General features: G+C 46.2%; 1 protein-coding gene across 4 annotated transcripts in view; it reads left to right on the forward strand.

Moving 5' to 3' along the window:
• The window catches only part of diaph2 (diaphanous-related formin 2), a 232,401-nt gene that overhangs the window by 99,058 nt on the left and 118,480 nt on the right, over positions 1-14,863 (forward strand). For all 4 annotated transcript variants that reach the window (XM_047039318.1, XM_047039237.1, XM_047039480.1 and 1 more), the window contains 6 exons: positions 2,929-3,039; positions 4,238-4,350; positions 7,717-7,833; positions 11,667-11,785; positions 12,786-12,850; positions 13,681-13,785. In XM_047039318.1, the coding sequence (XP_046895274.1) occupies positions 2,929-3,039; positions 4,238-4,350; positions 7,717-7,833; positions 11,667-11,785; positions 12,786-12,850; positions 13,681-13,785 (630 nt within the window). The remainder of the gene's footprint in view (positions 1-2,928; positions 3,040-4,237; positions 4,351-7,716; positions 7,834-11,666; positions 11,786-12,785; positions 12,851-13,680; positions 13,786-14,863) is intronic.

Below are 14,863 nucleotides of genomic sequence, written 5' to 3' on the forward strand. Positions count from 1 at the left end.
ATCGCTTTTCATTTCACCGGATAATTGAAAGTTATGGCTCAATGGTCAAACACAATGACTGTCAAACCGTAGCATAGCTTGTGGTTACTGTGGTGACAGATGCAGTGAACATCAACTGGACCACTTTTATAGGTACTTGTCATCTACAACGATGAAGTTGGTTCAGCTGTGGGGAACACAATGTTTTACATATCGTATCTATGCACAGTAAGCAATCGAAAAGTCAAGTCACTGGAGCTATTCCTTGTGCAATGAACGGAATTATTCAGCTCTATTTGGTGTCATTCACACAAATGGCCTCTTGTCTTCAGGGCCGGTGCTTGATATTAGAGGCCAGGTTGAAATTGACAGCTCTGTCACTCTGGGGTAAATTGTAGCTGAGCCTCTGTCGACTCATACAGACATCCCCTCAGCCTCCCCTACTGGCTCCTTGTCCGCTTGTCAACCCCCGGCACCTATGGTGTGTGACGAGAGCCGACCACCAGCTATTTGAATGTTCCAGGTGTGCCTCCTGCCTTAATCATCTGCACCTGCTAGCTGTACTGAAACCTGTATGTGAGAGGACACTGGAAATAACATGACGGGGAGAGAGATGTTGTCTTCCTGGGATTTCATTTTCCCTCTTTATGTGTCATTGTTTTGTTTTTTCTTCTTCTGCCTCGTAACAAACATTTTTCCTGCTTTTTCTTTGTGGGGTTGAGTTGGGTCTCTGAGGACTCGGCAGGAAAGGGCAACCATGCAGCAATGCACCTGTCTATTTCTGCTGTTTTTCATCACCCTCTAACACCTTCTCATTTTATTCTACCTTCCATGATATGTGGTTGTTTTCTTTCTTTTCTTTCTTGTTCTTGCCTGTAAACAAAACTTAGTCAAAATACTTTTCCAATTTGGGAATTTGGGAAGTGATTTGGAGTGTAATAGGGCCTGTTTAAGGAAGTGTAGAAAGGAAAAAAAAGCAAGATGGAGAGGGAGAGAACGTGAGGGAGGGATGGAACCCTTTTGATTGCAAGGCCTTGTTTTCCTCCTGTAAAAATTGCAGCTAATGAAAAGAACCGGTGCTAATTGTGAAGTAAATTAAAATACCTTGCTGATGCAGAAGGTTCAAAGGAATTAAACACTTTTTTTCCCCGCTTCCAAACCTGTGATGGGTTGCAGAGCTTGACTCTGCTAATGTGATTAAAATGTGTTTTTGCCGCGGTTCAGGCGTTGCTCCGCCACAGAGTGAAAGCCGGCATCCCAACTTTAAACTGTCCCAGCAGTGCCACTTTTAATTACTCTGTAAGAACCCTCCCATGGCAGCGCTGCAGCTTGCGTGGAGCATTAGCTCGCCACGTTTGACGTAGCAAAACCTTGCATACAGCCAACACCAAAACAACCTCATCCATGACACCAAAAATGGCTTCACAAACATGGCTTAGGTGAGTTGGCAGCCACTGATTGCACAACGTATCGGTGTGCAAGAGGAGAGACGATGCCATTGCTCCGTACCTCCGTTGGCCTTATCCATTCAACCAGACTCCACAGCTTTGCCACATCTGAGGAAAGATGGAAGTCAGCAGAACACAGTGAAGTTGTAGAAGTTTTGGAGGGAGGATTCCTGCTCTGTGAGTCTCTGGAGGGTACAACGTCATGCTTCAGTGGCCAGCTCTGACTCCAGGCCTCTCCAGACCCCACTGAAGCATGCAGAGGTCTGCTGTGTATCTGGGGCCTGACACCATTGGCATACACTCCAGCCTCCAGCCACGTCCTGTGGGTCGGCTTGGATGGTGCAGAGACAGACAGACAGGCAGGGAGAGAAGCCTTGGAGTGGTTCTCCAGTGCTCTGTAGGCCCAGTAGGCCTGGCCCATATGTCTGTGTACAGAGTCCCCATTAGCACTGACATGTTCTTATGAAGCATAACAACACGTTCTCTGACTCCAAAGGATTAATACAAACCTGTTCAATTTCACTGTCCTGCGGCTACTGAAAGGGAATAAAACACACAAAAAACAAACCAGTGCTGTTGCTTCCAGATGGCTATTATTCCCCTCTGCCAGGCAGATCCCCCACTAGCTGTATCCTCTCAGGCTATGGGTTGGGTATTAAAGGACAATGAAAGAAATACCGATACATTAAGATAGTGTGTGTGTGTGTTTGTTTGTGATTCTGTTTGTGTCTTTTTGTGTCCATTTTTTGTCTTCTTTTGTGCATGCATGTGTGTGCCTGAGTGCGTGTGTGTGTGTGTGTTTATGGGACATGTGACTGTCTGTGTGTGTGTGCTTTCACATGTGCAGAAAGAAACACTTACAGCAGGAACCAGTGTGGAAAAACAAGCCAGTGACTGCATCCCTACGGCCGTTAATAAAAGATGCAGGCCAAAATGAATGCCAGGGTCGGGCTTTTGAAGGACTACTTTTCACTTGTCGATCACAGGAATGCTTCAGCTTCTTATTGATCTGCTGTCAGAGGAACACTCCGTCATGTCCTAAAGCTCCTCCCTGGAGCCACATTACAACCCGTTAAGACCCATCAGCTCTTTCCCTTCCCCTCCGCCTCCCCCGAGCCACCGCCCAAATCCAATAAATCTATGTAAAATGTACATGTGGTTGTTGCATTTCCTGGACGTTTGGCGTTCACTCTTCTCAGCTCCGTAGACCCTATTTTTTAATTCTCTTTCTGCACAAACATAACATTTCGGGGTCCTCAAAACACACACATTTGACACAGATTCCATGGACATGTTTAATTTAACACCCCTTGAAAAAGTACAGAACATGCTTTGAAGGATAATGACCACATCATGCCCACATTTCACTAGCAGCCCAATACAATTCATCACCATACTGATTCATGCTTTTGCCATGAATCCATTTCATGTAGCTTCTTTTCTTCTGTGTGTGTGTGTGTGCGTGTGCGTGTGCGTGTGTATGATGTGGTGCCTACCACAGGTGGCCTGTATGCAGCTCATCAACGCCTTGGTCACTTCCCCCGACGATCTGGACTTCAGGATACATTTGCGCAACGAGTTCCTGCGCTGCGGCCTCAAGAAAATTCTACCGGTGAGTCACACAAGGCACATGGCCGTCTCCTCCCCATATTTCTCCTTCTTTCAAATCACTACCTTCAGCAAAACGGGATTACAGACTATGTCTCCTTAATGCCTCCCCCTAAACCCTCTCCCATGTAACCTCTACACTGTATTACAGAGATACAGATACAGATAGAGAGCCAGGCAGAGAGATGGGGCAGATTGAGCTCCTGTTATTACCAGCGCGCTGTAGCTCACCTCACCGTGTGGCACCACATCACTGATCACAGTTGTCTCCTGAGCAGTATTATCAATCAGTGGGCCAGATCTGCGCTTACGCAAACGAGCCCGACTCATCATTGACGGCCTCGTTTGGGGAGGGAAAGACCCACCACGTGTTAATAAGTCTCTCTGACGGCTGTCCTTGATTATGGCTGTCATTAGTTTAATCATCTTCATCTCTGCCCCCCGATATGACAGGGATCCAGTCTAGTTGTTTATGAATGTCACATTTATGGCCCCTTTGTTTAAACTAGGGACACCTGCTTTCAAACTAGGTGTTGAGGCTAGAAGGTAAAAACAACCCGCGTCGGTTAGGAATATAAACTGAACCAGCTCCAGAGAGTGAAAAAAAGGGTTTCTTTCTGTGACCCCTAATCCTTGAGAGAGTGAGATTCGGCCATTTCCTTCCGTCTGCGATTGAGGCCCAAATCCCTGCTCTGAACTGGTGTTTCCTAAGACAGATGGCGAGCCTGGAGAGCATCACTCTGATTGATAGCTGCAGAAACTGGGTTACATTTGGGCTGGGTGGTGTCTGTAAACTCCCATGGCAGTGATTCATTGTGAAGTTGTAAAGTGCACCATTACAGCCCCTGGTGGAGGCAGAGCAGGTGTGTAGGAGTAGGGGAATCTGGGAAATCTGGGGGGGGGGGGGGGTCTAGCTTCTGTGCACCAGTTGCTGTGTTTATCCCACAAAGTAGTGTGCAGTATGGTACGCAAATAAAGCTCACGTCAGCTGGTGCGTCATGGTGACTTGGTGAGGTTGGAGGCATGTGCGTAGGTCACTCTAAACACCACAAACTAGGTCAGACATTTCTTTATCAAATAAACACCACTATGTCCCAGCGCTCTTCAATGCAAGTACCTGGAACCAGTGCCATGATTGGATCCCGAATTCTAGGCAGTTCCCTTTTGTCGTCCCATATCTCTTTCCTCTCTTTGCATTCCAGGAGTTGAAAGAGACAGAGGAGTTGGACATTCAGCTGAAGGTATTCAATGAGAACAAGGAGGAGGACTCCATTGAGCTGTCCCACCGCCTAGATGACATCCGGGCCGAGATGGAATATCCTTTTGTCCGCCCCCACGCGGATGGCGGCCCAGAGAATGGCTGCGGGAGATGGAGTATATTGTGTGGGCTTTGCCGAGCGCTGTGAAAAAGCCTTCAACGCGAGGTTCATTAGAGAAGGATTTAAGGATCCATAGTGCAATCTCCAGCCCTATCTCTCACCTGGTAAACTAGGTAAACAACCCTATCCTCGCCCTCTTCCTCCTCTCTCATCTTCCCCCTCCTCCTCCTCCTCCCACACTCACAGTTCCTCACAGTTCTTTATCTTTCAAGTTCAACTCAAGCCTAGCTGATGTAAGACACATGGGCTTATCACACGGCGAGTCTTCTTGTCAACTCTCAGCTTGCATTGTTAGTTGTTTTCCAGCTTGTTTTTCAGAGCCAGGTGACGCACTTGGCGTTGGGCTTAGTTTGTTCCATACTTTGCTCTTTGAGTTGGTAGTCCAAAGTGCCCTCCCCCCTCATCATCACCATCCAGCGAGCTGCAAACTTGAGTCGTTTGCACAGTGATCCTCGTACGAGGCCAGAGTTGGAGCCCGGCTCCAGTATCCTTGGCCAGGTGGCTAAATAATTCAGAACTCTTGGCCGAGGACACGTGTTGAAGGCTGACATTGCGGGCGGACGTCGCAGGCCCTGACACTGTTTTACAGATGTTCACTCCAAAAACCTTTGTCTCCTCAAATCCCACAGCACTAGAAAATCAGGTAGTGACTGGCTGGCTGAGTGACAGCTCCTGTTGATGCTCCGAGAGAAGGAGGAGGGGGGACAAGAATAGCGCACCTGGATTAATGATGTGCTTGAGCAGGTTCACAAATGAGAGGGCCCAATGTTTGTTTCCAAGGACAATGTGGTATTGATCTGTGAGTGGTGTGCATGATGTGAATGCCCTAGCTCCCATAGGCCCACTGCCTACTAAATGTTGACACACTCCCTCTTTCTCTCTCTTTCTTTCTTTCTTTTTTTTTCTCTCTCTCTCTCTCTCTCTCTCTCTCTCTCTCTCTCTCTCTCTCTCTCTCTCTCTCTCTCTCTCTCTCTCTCTCTCTCTCTCTCTCTCTCTCTAAGTCTCTCTGTCTCTCTGTCTTTCTCTCTCTCTCTCTCTCTCTCTCTCTCTCTCTCTCTCTCTCTCTCTCTCTCTCTCTCTGTCTGTCTGTCTGTCTGTCTCTCTCTCTCTCTGTCTCTCTCTCTCTCACACATACACACACTCCTGTTTCCCAGTCCCTCCATATGCAGTTTGTTTCCCTGTCTGCCTTATGAATATTAACACAGCAAGCCTTGTCTCCTGTGTGTCCGGTCCAGGTTTGGGTGCTGGAGAGGTGACTCCAGGCCAATCATGAATATTAATGTCCTGTGGAATTGTGATTGATTGACCCTACCACTGACTGCTCTACACCTCACCTCACTGCAGCTCATGTTTATTCATAGACCACAGCTCCACATGGATAGCAATAAACCGGTAAAGAGGGATAGAAAAGAAAGAAACAAGATGAAAGAATGGCGACCCATTGGATTAGCATTGTTCTATCGAGTTTTCATTTCTGTAGCTTACTGATAAATGGAGCTACTTGGACACTTTCCCAGGCTTGGCTTCTACTTATGTCTCCTTCAATGCTGTTGTGGCGAGACTATAATTGCATCTCTCTGCCTTGGTAATTCTCATTGGTCTCATCCAGGCTAATACAAGGGATACACAATGCTACTTCAGAGGAGCTTGTACTCCCCCCTGCACCCTCCTGAATGTGATATGGGAGAATTGTTTTAATTACAGAGTTGGTCAGAGTTAATTGGAAAATGTCAAACAGTGTTAAAAAGGATTGATCAGCTTTGATGGCAGTGGACATGGATCACGGGGTTGTGGGGGGATAAGTGTTAGAAGGAGCATGTTCTAAAAGCATGTTATGCAAGTATGTGGTTATGTTTGGAAGGTATATGGTAAATTGGATTGTGGTGGCACTAATCTAAAGCTCAGTCAAGGCTTTAGGTTAATGGGGCCTTTTAAAGGCCTGGCTTTAAACAAGAACCAAAAAACGTCCTTTTGTTCATTACAGGCCATTCACAGAGAAACGTGAATGAGCTTAGCTGCAGAGAGTGTGACAGAGGTTGGATAGTGTCCCTCCCTGGCCATAAATATTTCAGTAGACATTGTCAAAACCCAGACTAGCTGCGTATTATGACGGCAATCAATTTTTTATCTGTCCCAGCTTGATGTGGTGCCACCACCTACTCTGTTGCTGGTTTCCTGCATGTGTGTGCTGGATGGTGTGTGCTCTCATGATGAATAACCATGGGAGGACCCTCCTTTCTCAAGCAAACAGTCTAAATAAGCCCTGCAAGCTATTTGTTTTCCTGTCTTTAACGCCGTTTTTAGGGTCCACTGTTTTGGGTTGCCAGCGGGACTTAAGTAAATATCAAAGGCATCCTTGATTATTAGATGAAATTCTAATAATTCTAATTTTGGGGGGGGGGGATACAAACCAAACACTGAAGTCTCTGGCTTGATATGTTGTTGAATCCAATCCACTACTATGTACTATTATAAATTAGATTTAAAAACAGTTCTGATCTCAATATAGTTTTTTTTTCTCTCTACAGTACACTTTCAATATCTGAGAAATTGACTGCTACATGTAAGAGCTGTGACAGCTTAGGATCGTTTTAGAAAACAACTAGCCAGCAATCCTTCTCTCTGCCTCGGACATAATCGTAAAAGTAAAAGAAAAAAGGCAAAAACATGAAAACTGGGAAAGAAAGACGATGACTTCTATTTGATTCAACATCTATTTTAGACATGAAAAGCTATCAGTCCCTTTCCTTGGGGAGTGAAGTTGTTGGACACATAATCAATACCTTTTGCAACTTTAAGAACATTCTTTTCTTGTCCATGGACAAGCCAAGTTCAATCTCGAGACTGAATTTCAGCAATATTTCACAGTTGATGGATCTCAGTTTCACGATTTTCCCTTAAACTATTCAAAGCAATGGACTTTTTATGTGATTAATTTCTTTCACCTTTAAAGGTGCAGATTGACAGGTAAGCCAGAGGGAATCTGCTTTATTGCCAATTCATCCTCAAGTTAGCTGTTTACTTTCCAGCAAGTCCCTGAAGGCAAACGATGAGAGGAACCATCAACGCAGTGTTTGTTTCACACAATGACGCCTGTCGGAAACTTTTGATTGAGGAGGAAACGATTGAAAAACAAACACTGCAGATGTAGGGAATGATTCAGGTATTTAAAATATGATGCACGATGATACAATGTCGAGAGCCATAAAGCTGTCCTCTCTTTCCAGTGTGTTTTGTGTATACTGTTTCTTGATTTGACATTACCCCAATGAGATGTTAGTGGCCTTAACCCTCTTCTGCACTGACATGAATGAGGTTTACCACCTCCTTTCCAACATGGTGAAAGACACAGGCTCCGAGACCTACTTCCTGTCAATCCTCCAACACCTGCTGCTCATCAGGAACGACTACTATGTCAGGTAAGCAGGCCCAGATATTCTGAAATGTTTTTCAAAAGAAGTTACCTGAGGCTGTGTTAACCATGCATGTGTAAAAGGGGTCCAGTCCTCGTACTAATGCTTACTTTAGCGGGCTGTGAGAGTCGAAGCGCTGTCGCATTAAAATAAGGCTCTTTTAACGCCGACTGACTTAAAGGAAAGAGAGAAAGAAAAAATAAATAACTGCAAGGACATTCTTTCTTCTTTGTCATCCCATACAACCGAACATGCATTTGACCTCAAGGTTGGAAATGTGGCATGACCCTCAAAAAAAAGATTTCCTAGTGGGAGCTATCCTCAAAATCCTGCAATCTTCCCCATACATGCTTTCATGTCCACCATCACTTAGCATGGTAGGTGTTCAGATGAGGAGGGGCAGGTCACAAGCCATCTCAGCATGAAAGATGGACAGGACCCTTCGTCAATGCATCTCTCTGACTGTAACCACCGCAACCCGAGATCTTCTCTGTCAGAGTAGATGAGATATGCGGACACGTTATTTTGTAATTTAAAATGATGACTTTTTATTATTCAATGTGCCGCCCCGCACTGTGCTCTGCCTAAACAGTGTAAATATGTCAATCTCAGCAGAGAGGATTGGGTTCCTCTGAACGTGAATGACAGTGATCAGTTCACCGCTGTGTCAGTCCTTTTGCAGGAATCAAATATTTAGAAAAAGGAGAGACGAGAGAGAGGATGGAAGGGAGGAAGAAGACAACTTAACCATAGACAAGTTGCTGCTCGCTGGGAGTAATGAATAATGCATTCTTCATCGTGTTGGAGAAAGTAAGAAATGGAAAACACATTAGCCAACAGTCGTACAGCAAAGTCCACCTCAGCACGGCTGTCTCTGTGTTCGCCCTCCTCTGACGCTGGGGTCTCTCTCCAACACTGACATTCCCCAAAAGATCACTGCATGCTCATTAAATATGAATGGGCTTATTAAATATATGCTTTCAAATACATATTTCCAGAGTGTGCTGATACAAGCGTGGCACAGACACCAGCAGGCACACAAGCAGATTCACAACATCCCGCTGTTGCGCTTGGGGCATCTGGTGCAACATTCTATATACGGCCTCCTTTAATGCATCAGAACCATCTTGCACTCTTTGAACAGGAATATCTTTTTATGTTCCAAATGGGATTGGGTTGGTGGGAAGTGGTATGACTATAATTTGAGATTAAAGCGAGGCCCTTAAGATCATTTTGGTCTTTGATGACCCCATCTTGGTGGAGCTGCGGCCGGGCGGAGGTGTGAGTGTCGTGCGTGGGGGTGTCAGCCTGTCAGCCTGTCGGGCCACATCAGCATTGGGAGGCTGGCCCGTCCATAGGTGTGTGAAACGGCCCTGTGATCAAAGGGGCGGCTAAATGAGATATGCCCATGTCAATATCCCTGCCGAACGGAGGACTTTGAATCAAAGGTGCCCCTTTTAAAGTTGAAACACGTGCCTGCCACTCTGATTCAACCCGGTGAAACTCTGGATCCACACGACAAGACGCCCGTCACGTCGGTGATGCGGGACGCCTTTGAGGAACGCCGCTCGGAACCGCCGCGCGTCGTCACTGCCACCCTACCACCCCTCCCCAAGGGTTGGTTTTTATTTGGGATGATTAATCTGCGAGCAAGCGCATACCATAACTAATGGGAACACATGAAACCCCAGTAAATATAGAGCAGATCTCCTCTTTTGGAGGGGGGCGATATGGGGATTAGGGCTCGCTATGTGGAGCAGAGCTGGATCAGGGGCTGCTGTGAGGGCTGAGGGCTGGGACCATGGAGGGGAGGGAAGGTGCCAGATTGAGGGAGGAGGAGCAGCAGGAGGAGGAGGAGGAAGGGGACTGGTGCTGGGGACAAATGCTGGCTTCTGGAGCCGGGCTCTGCCCGCTATGCTCCCTTGTTCTAGAGAGGTCTGACAGTTCTGGGTCACTCCTTCCCTCCCTCCCCAGCTATCTAGGCTCGGTGGCGATGGCGAGGGCTGGGGGATGCTGGGAAAATAGGGCGGCTTATGGAGATAATGATGTGGTCTACATCGGTGACAGTCATAAGCCCGTTGCCACGGCACTAAGCCACACGGGGCGACCGCGGTCTCTGTCGCAAGCCCACTCCCTCGCCTCGAGTGGGCCACGGCAGCCGACGAAATACATTTCCGTTCCTATTCGCTTGTCCTCGCTTTAGGAAACAGTGTGTTTTAAAGGAAGATCTGTGGTGACATGTCTTGGCTCTGGATGCTCTGCTTTTGTTTTTCCGTTTATGATATGATATGGCTGGCCCGCATTAGAGGCAACAATTACTAATTCCCTGTCATTAGATATGAAGGCTTGACTCCTCTCTGTGTTTCAGGGCTGTTAGCTAGTTGTACTCCACATAAATATACACTTTACACTTTAACCGCGTTCTTTTAATTATGAAAACCTGTCTGAGACACAATGTAGTTGCTAACAGCAATTCATCTATTTTAACCACATCAATACCCGTGCCCCTTGTCCCTGTCCAAAGCCAACAGAAAAGCAGGATTTTAAACAGCCTTTGATTTCCTTATCTGCATACAGCCTTGTTATGATCCTGGACTTCTGAGGCGTCCTGCCTCGAAACACAGAGCAGCACTGAGAAGCTCTGGTTTGGCGGAAAAGGCCAGGAATAAATTAGAGCACATCAAATCTGACTTCCACAGATTGCCTGAGCTCTAAATATAGGGCTCTCTCTCTTTGGGGCAGGGGGTGTACAACAACATATGGGGGTACATTAGAATCAGTGAGAGCAGCGTCCTGTCGTGGATTGTCAGTAGCTATTTGTAGATTTATTAGACTGTTTATTCAGCCGCACTCTTAATACCTCACTCACACTTACTGAACGATGCAGTGCAGTAGTGTTATCTTTGCGTTTCCCCCAGGCTTTCCAACAAACCCTCCTTCTACATTCACACCTGCCCTAAAGGAGTATTCCTTCCTTTAAATAAGTTTACCCATCTGAAAGTACGATAATTACAGGTAATTCGTCTACCTTCCTGTAACTCTAACCTGTACTGATTCACATTCATTTGGCGAATCCAGGATTTAACTAGCGTTGACCGGGAGCAAGTGACAAATTATCCTTTACCTCAAGTGCGGATTTTGAGGCGACATTTCCTCGGATCGGTCCCACATCATTAAATTCCAGACTCCGCTGGCTCGGGGGAACAGGAAGCAGAGATGAGACATTTCTAGTGGGGAAAATTGCGTATCTGCTGGCACCATTCAAGGTCATGCTTGGAACATTATTATTTGCCACTACGGAGCTCAGCTTAAGTTGACATTGTATTTGCTAAATGTCACTCGCAATTAAAGTTGATAATATAACTGGGAAAAGGTCAGGCTCCAAACTGTGTGGCGGAACAGGAGTCCCAGGCCGATTCAGATGCGCTGAGGGCCGAAAACATCGAACACAACGTCAGTCACACTCCTTACAAAGAGACATGTTTTCCCCCGCCATTGTGCTTTTAATGACACACATTACACTGATTAGATTAGCATTTCCAGCCTTTATGGCTGCCCTTAATTGGCAAAGATGATTGCAAATTAGGCGAGGGGGCACGGTGGCCTCGGCCTCAGCGAGTCACCTTGAAATGGACAGAGTCATTATTAATATCCCGATTTCATGATCGTGGTAAAGCAAGTGATCAAATTAATTGTGTCTTTCTTATCCAGAACCTTTCAGGGATGGCATTTTGTGACCTCAAGGTTGGGCATGAGGGTCATTTGTAGAACACCTTTCTAGTTTGTGCCGCTCATATCTTACCAGGGTCTTAATAGTGCTGTGTTCCTTGACTTCTTAGGCCGCAGTACTACAAGGTGATAGAAGAATGTGTGTCTCAGGTGGTACTCCATCGCAGCGGCATGGACCCAGACTTTGGATACAGGGAGAGATTGGACGTCGACTTCACCCACCTAATAGGTAGGCTCCATTACTGCATTGCACATTCTGAAATGATCTCATCCACAGCACGACTGCTGAAAGACCGGCACCACAATACCACTCTCTAACCACAGCTAGGAAACAAAATCCAAATAGACAACTATTTAGTAATATAGCCAAAGCTGTGATACAACAGTATACAATTCATATTTCTCTCTGTCAATTTCAATCATCGTCACTTTTTTTCTCTCTCGAAACTACAGGGGTGGGGAGGATCAGTCGTGTTACAAAATATATTGTAATATCCTGCGCTCCCTCTCATCATCTTCCTGTTAGCCCCTGAGATTCCTCTCAGTAACACCTGCAGTTGCTTGACATATAAGATAAGGTAGTCTAATTATGCATACATAATGCATTCTCTGTGGGAAGACTATAGCACATCATGTCTCATCATAAAATGGAGAAGAATTAACTGCTTTTTCATGCAGTTAGGGCATTATATTAGCTGTGTCTCATGAATCATACAGAAACAAGGTCTATTTGCTCTAAATTTGATATGCAGTCATTCATTACCTCTAATAGAGAACAATTAATACATCTTTGTTAATTGTTTTTTATTGTTTTTCATTTTACACTATTGTGTCACTAACATTTCTGAGCCAACAAAGTCTCATTAAAAGTTTCCAAGCCTATCCATGAAGTAATACACATTCAGCATTAGATGTTTTCTCTTTGCTCTGCTTTAATGAGTTGAATAACAACGATTCAGGTTGTTTTTGTTAAAATCACATTGGCAACCTGCAGAACAGAATTTCTATCTCCCAGGGGATACGTCAAGACAGAAATAAGGAACGACAGGTGTTTTTTCCCCTCTTCTTCTGCTCATTTCCTTCGTCTCACATAATTCCTTCCGTGGTTGAAAATTCACATCCACTCAAACCAGGGATTTGAAATAGGCCGTTAACCACGTAGACAGCAACTGATCTGCACTTCATGATTGCTCACGGTGAGGGATGCCTCCGGGTGTTGTGTCTTCCAGATCAGTGTGTGGATAAAGCCAAGGTGGATGAGAGTGAGCAGAAGGCTGCTGAATTCTCCAAAAAGGTGAGGAATTCATCATTCCTTTACCCCTATTGGTATGCCCCCTCCCCTCTTTTCTTTCCTGAGCTTCCAGACAAGCTATTGATTTGCATGCCCCGATCAATAGCTGGCAGCGAAGCTACATGATCTGTATCTGTATTACAAGAATCGATGCGCCAACGTACACTTTGATGTTTGTACGATGCGGAGGGTCACAAGTTAAGATATGTACAGACACTGTTCATCGCCCTTTTATCTAATCTGTGATGACCAAGCAGCACCTTTTTAATGTTGATGTACTTGATGCTAAATAAATGATGTACGGTTCCTAGTTCACGTCACAGCCTCTGAGAGACACTGGTACCCAAAAGCGGGGCAATCTGCCTTCAGACTGCTGTCTACCACCATAGAGCATTGGTTTGATGCTGCAGCCATCCCCACCCTACTCTGCTGTGACTCACAGACCTGTGTCAGATGAAAAGGCACCCTAGCCCACTTTGAGGCCTCCTCAGACAGTAGCAACACCCCCACATCGGCCCCAGCACCCCTGGCACTGTGTGGGGACATCTGAGGAGGTCTGGGTGTGCGCGGAATGAAAGCCAGGTTCCCTCCTGCTGCGGCAGTGAAAACATTGTCCTGACACTGGTGGATTTACACAAAGGTTAGGCCTATCACCACACATGAAAGCCAGACCCAAAACACAGACAGAGGACCATGGGGTAGGGCTCCACGAGCTATCATTAGACCCCAGCCACCGGTGTTTGAGACGGGCTGTACTGGTGTTGACGTTCCCTGTGGTTGACTGTCGTCTCGCGACGCACCACCACTGACCACTGTGTGTGTGTGTGTTGCAGTTCGATGAGGAGTTCAGCGCACGGCAGGAGGCCCAAGCCGAGGCTCAGAAGAAGGAGGAGAAAATCAAAGAGTTGGAGGGTCAGATTCGTACCCTGCAGTCACAGGTAAACCCCACGCGAGAAGAACGGGGGGGGGGGGGGGGTCATCCATCTATTCAAACACCTTTTAGCTTTTTCTGTTCAATATTATCGATTTAGACAGAAGCATTTTGGTACAGGAAGTATTCCTTTCTCTCTCTCTTCAAACATCAAGCTTAAAGCCCCACATGGATCACGTCATTAGAAAGTGGACCTTACAAGTTGTTATTGAAAGCCATCATGGCCGGCACTAATATGGTTGTTAGGAGGAGTACTTTTTGGTTAATTTGGTCAAATTGAAACCCTTCCACCCCAAGCACGGATGCAATATTGCTCTAAGTGGGTATTTTCAGCCATGCAAGAGCGTTTGATTTAATAAAGGGTCAATCTCCTTTTTAAAATGTAGGATTTGATATTGGTAAATTTCTCCATCGCAGCCTGTTCTATGCAATTCTATCAGCACAGGGATGGATTGCCTTTCTCTTCTGGCCCTCGCACCACCATCTTTTACCAGAGCAAACCTCTTCAACCACAGCACAGCAAATGACTGCTATTTCCTCCTTAACCCAATTTGACACACTTTAGTGCTGCCTAGGGACAAAAGAGCATTTTGCTTCACTGCTTACTGGATTTAATAGAAGCCAATGCTGAGAGGAGCTATAGAATCCATACCAGAGATGATCCTTTCGAAACCAAATATTCGGCCAGTACATAAGTCCATTCTCTTCCCCATTTCTCTGTCTCCTTGTCTACCAGTACATGTAGCTTTGTGTTCTGGACTGTTCCCAAAGAGCAGTTGCTTTCATTAAGGTTCATGGCTGCCCCTGGCAACCCTTTGTTCCTCAGTTCTTCATCGAATGTGGAGGGAAGCATTAGCGGCAAGGTTTGGCCCCCATCCTGGCCAACACCGAGTCCCCCCCGTCCCTCCCTCTTATGCCCTCTCTCCCCGTCCAGACTTCACTTAATTTGTGTGCAGTCCTTACTCTCCCTCTTCATCTGCCTGAGTGCCGTGTCACCACTCGTTACCTGCTCCCTCGGCCAAACTCGTTCATCACTCGCTCAGCACTCCAACGACTGCCCGGCCGCACGCACATATTCATGAGGC

Source organism: Hypomesus transpacificus, chromosome 1, assembly GCF_021917145.1.
Source record: "Hypomesus transpacificus isolate Combined female chromosome 1, fHypTra1, whole genome shotgun sequence".
In the NCBI taxonomy this organism is placed as follows: domain Eukaryota; kingdom Metazoa; phylum Chordata; class Actinopteri; order Osmeriformes; family Osmeridae; genus Hypomesus; species Hypomesus transpacificus.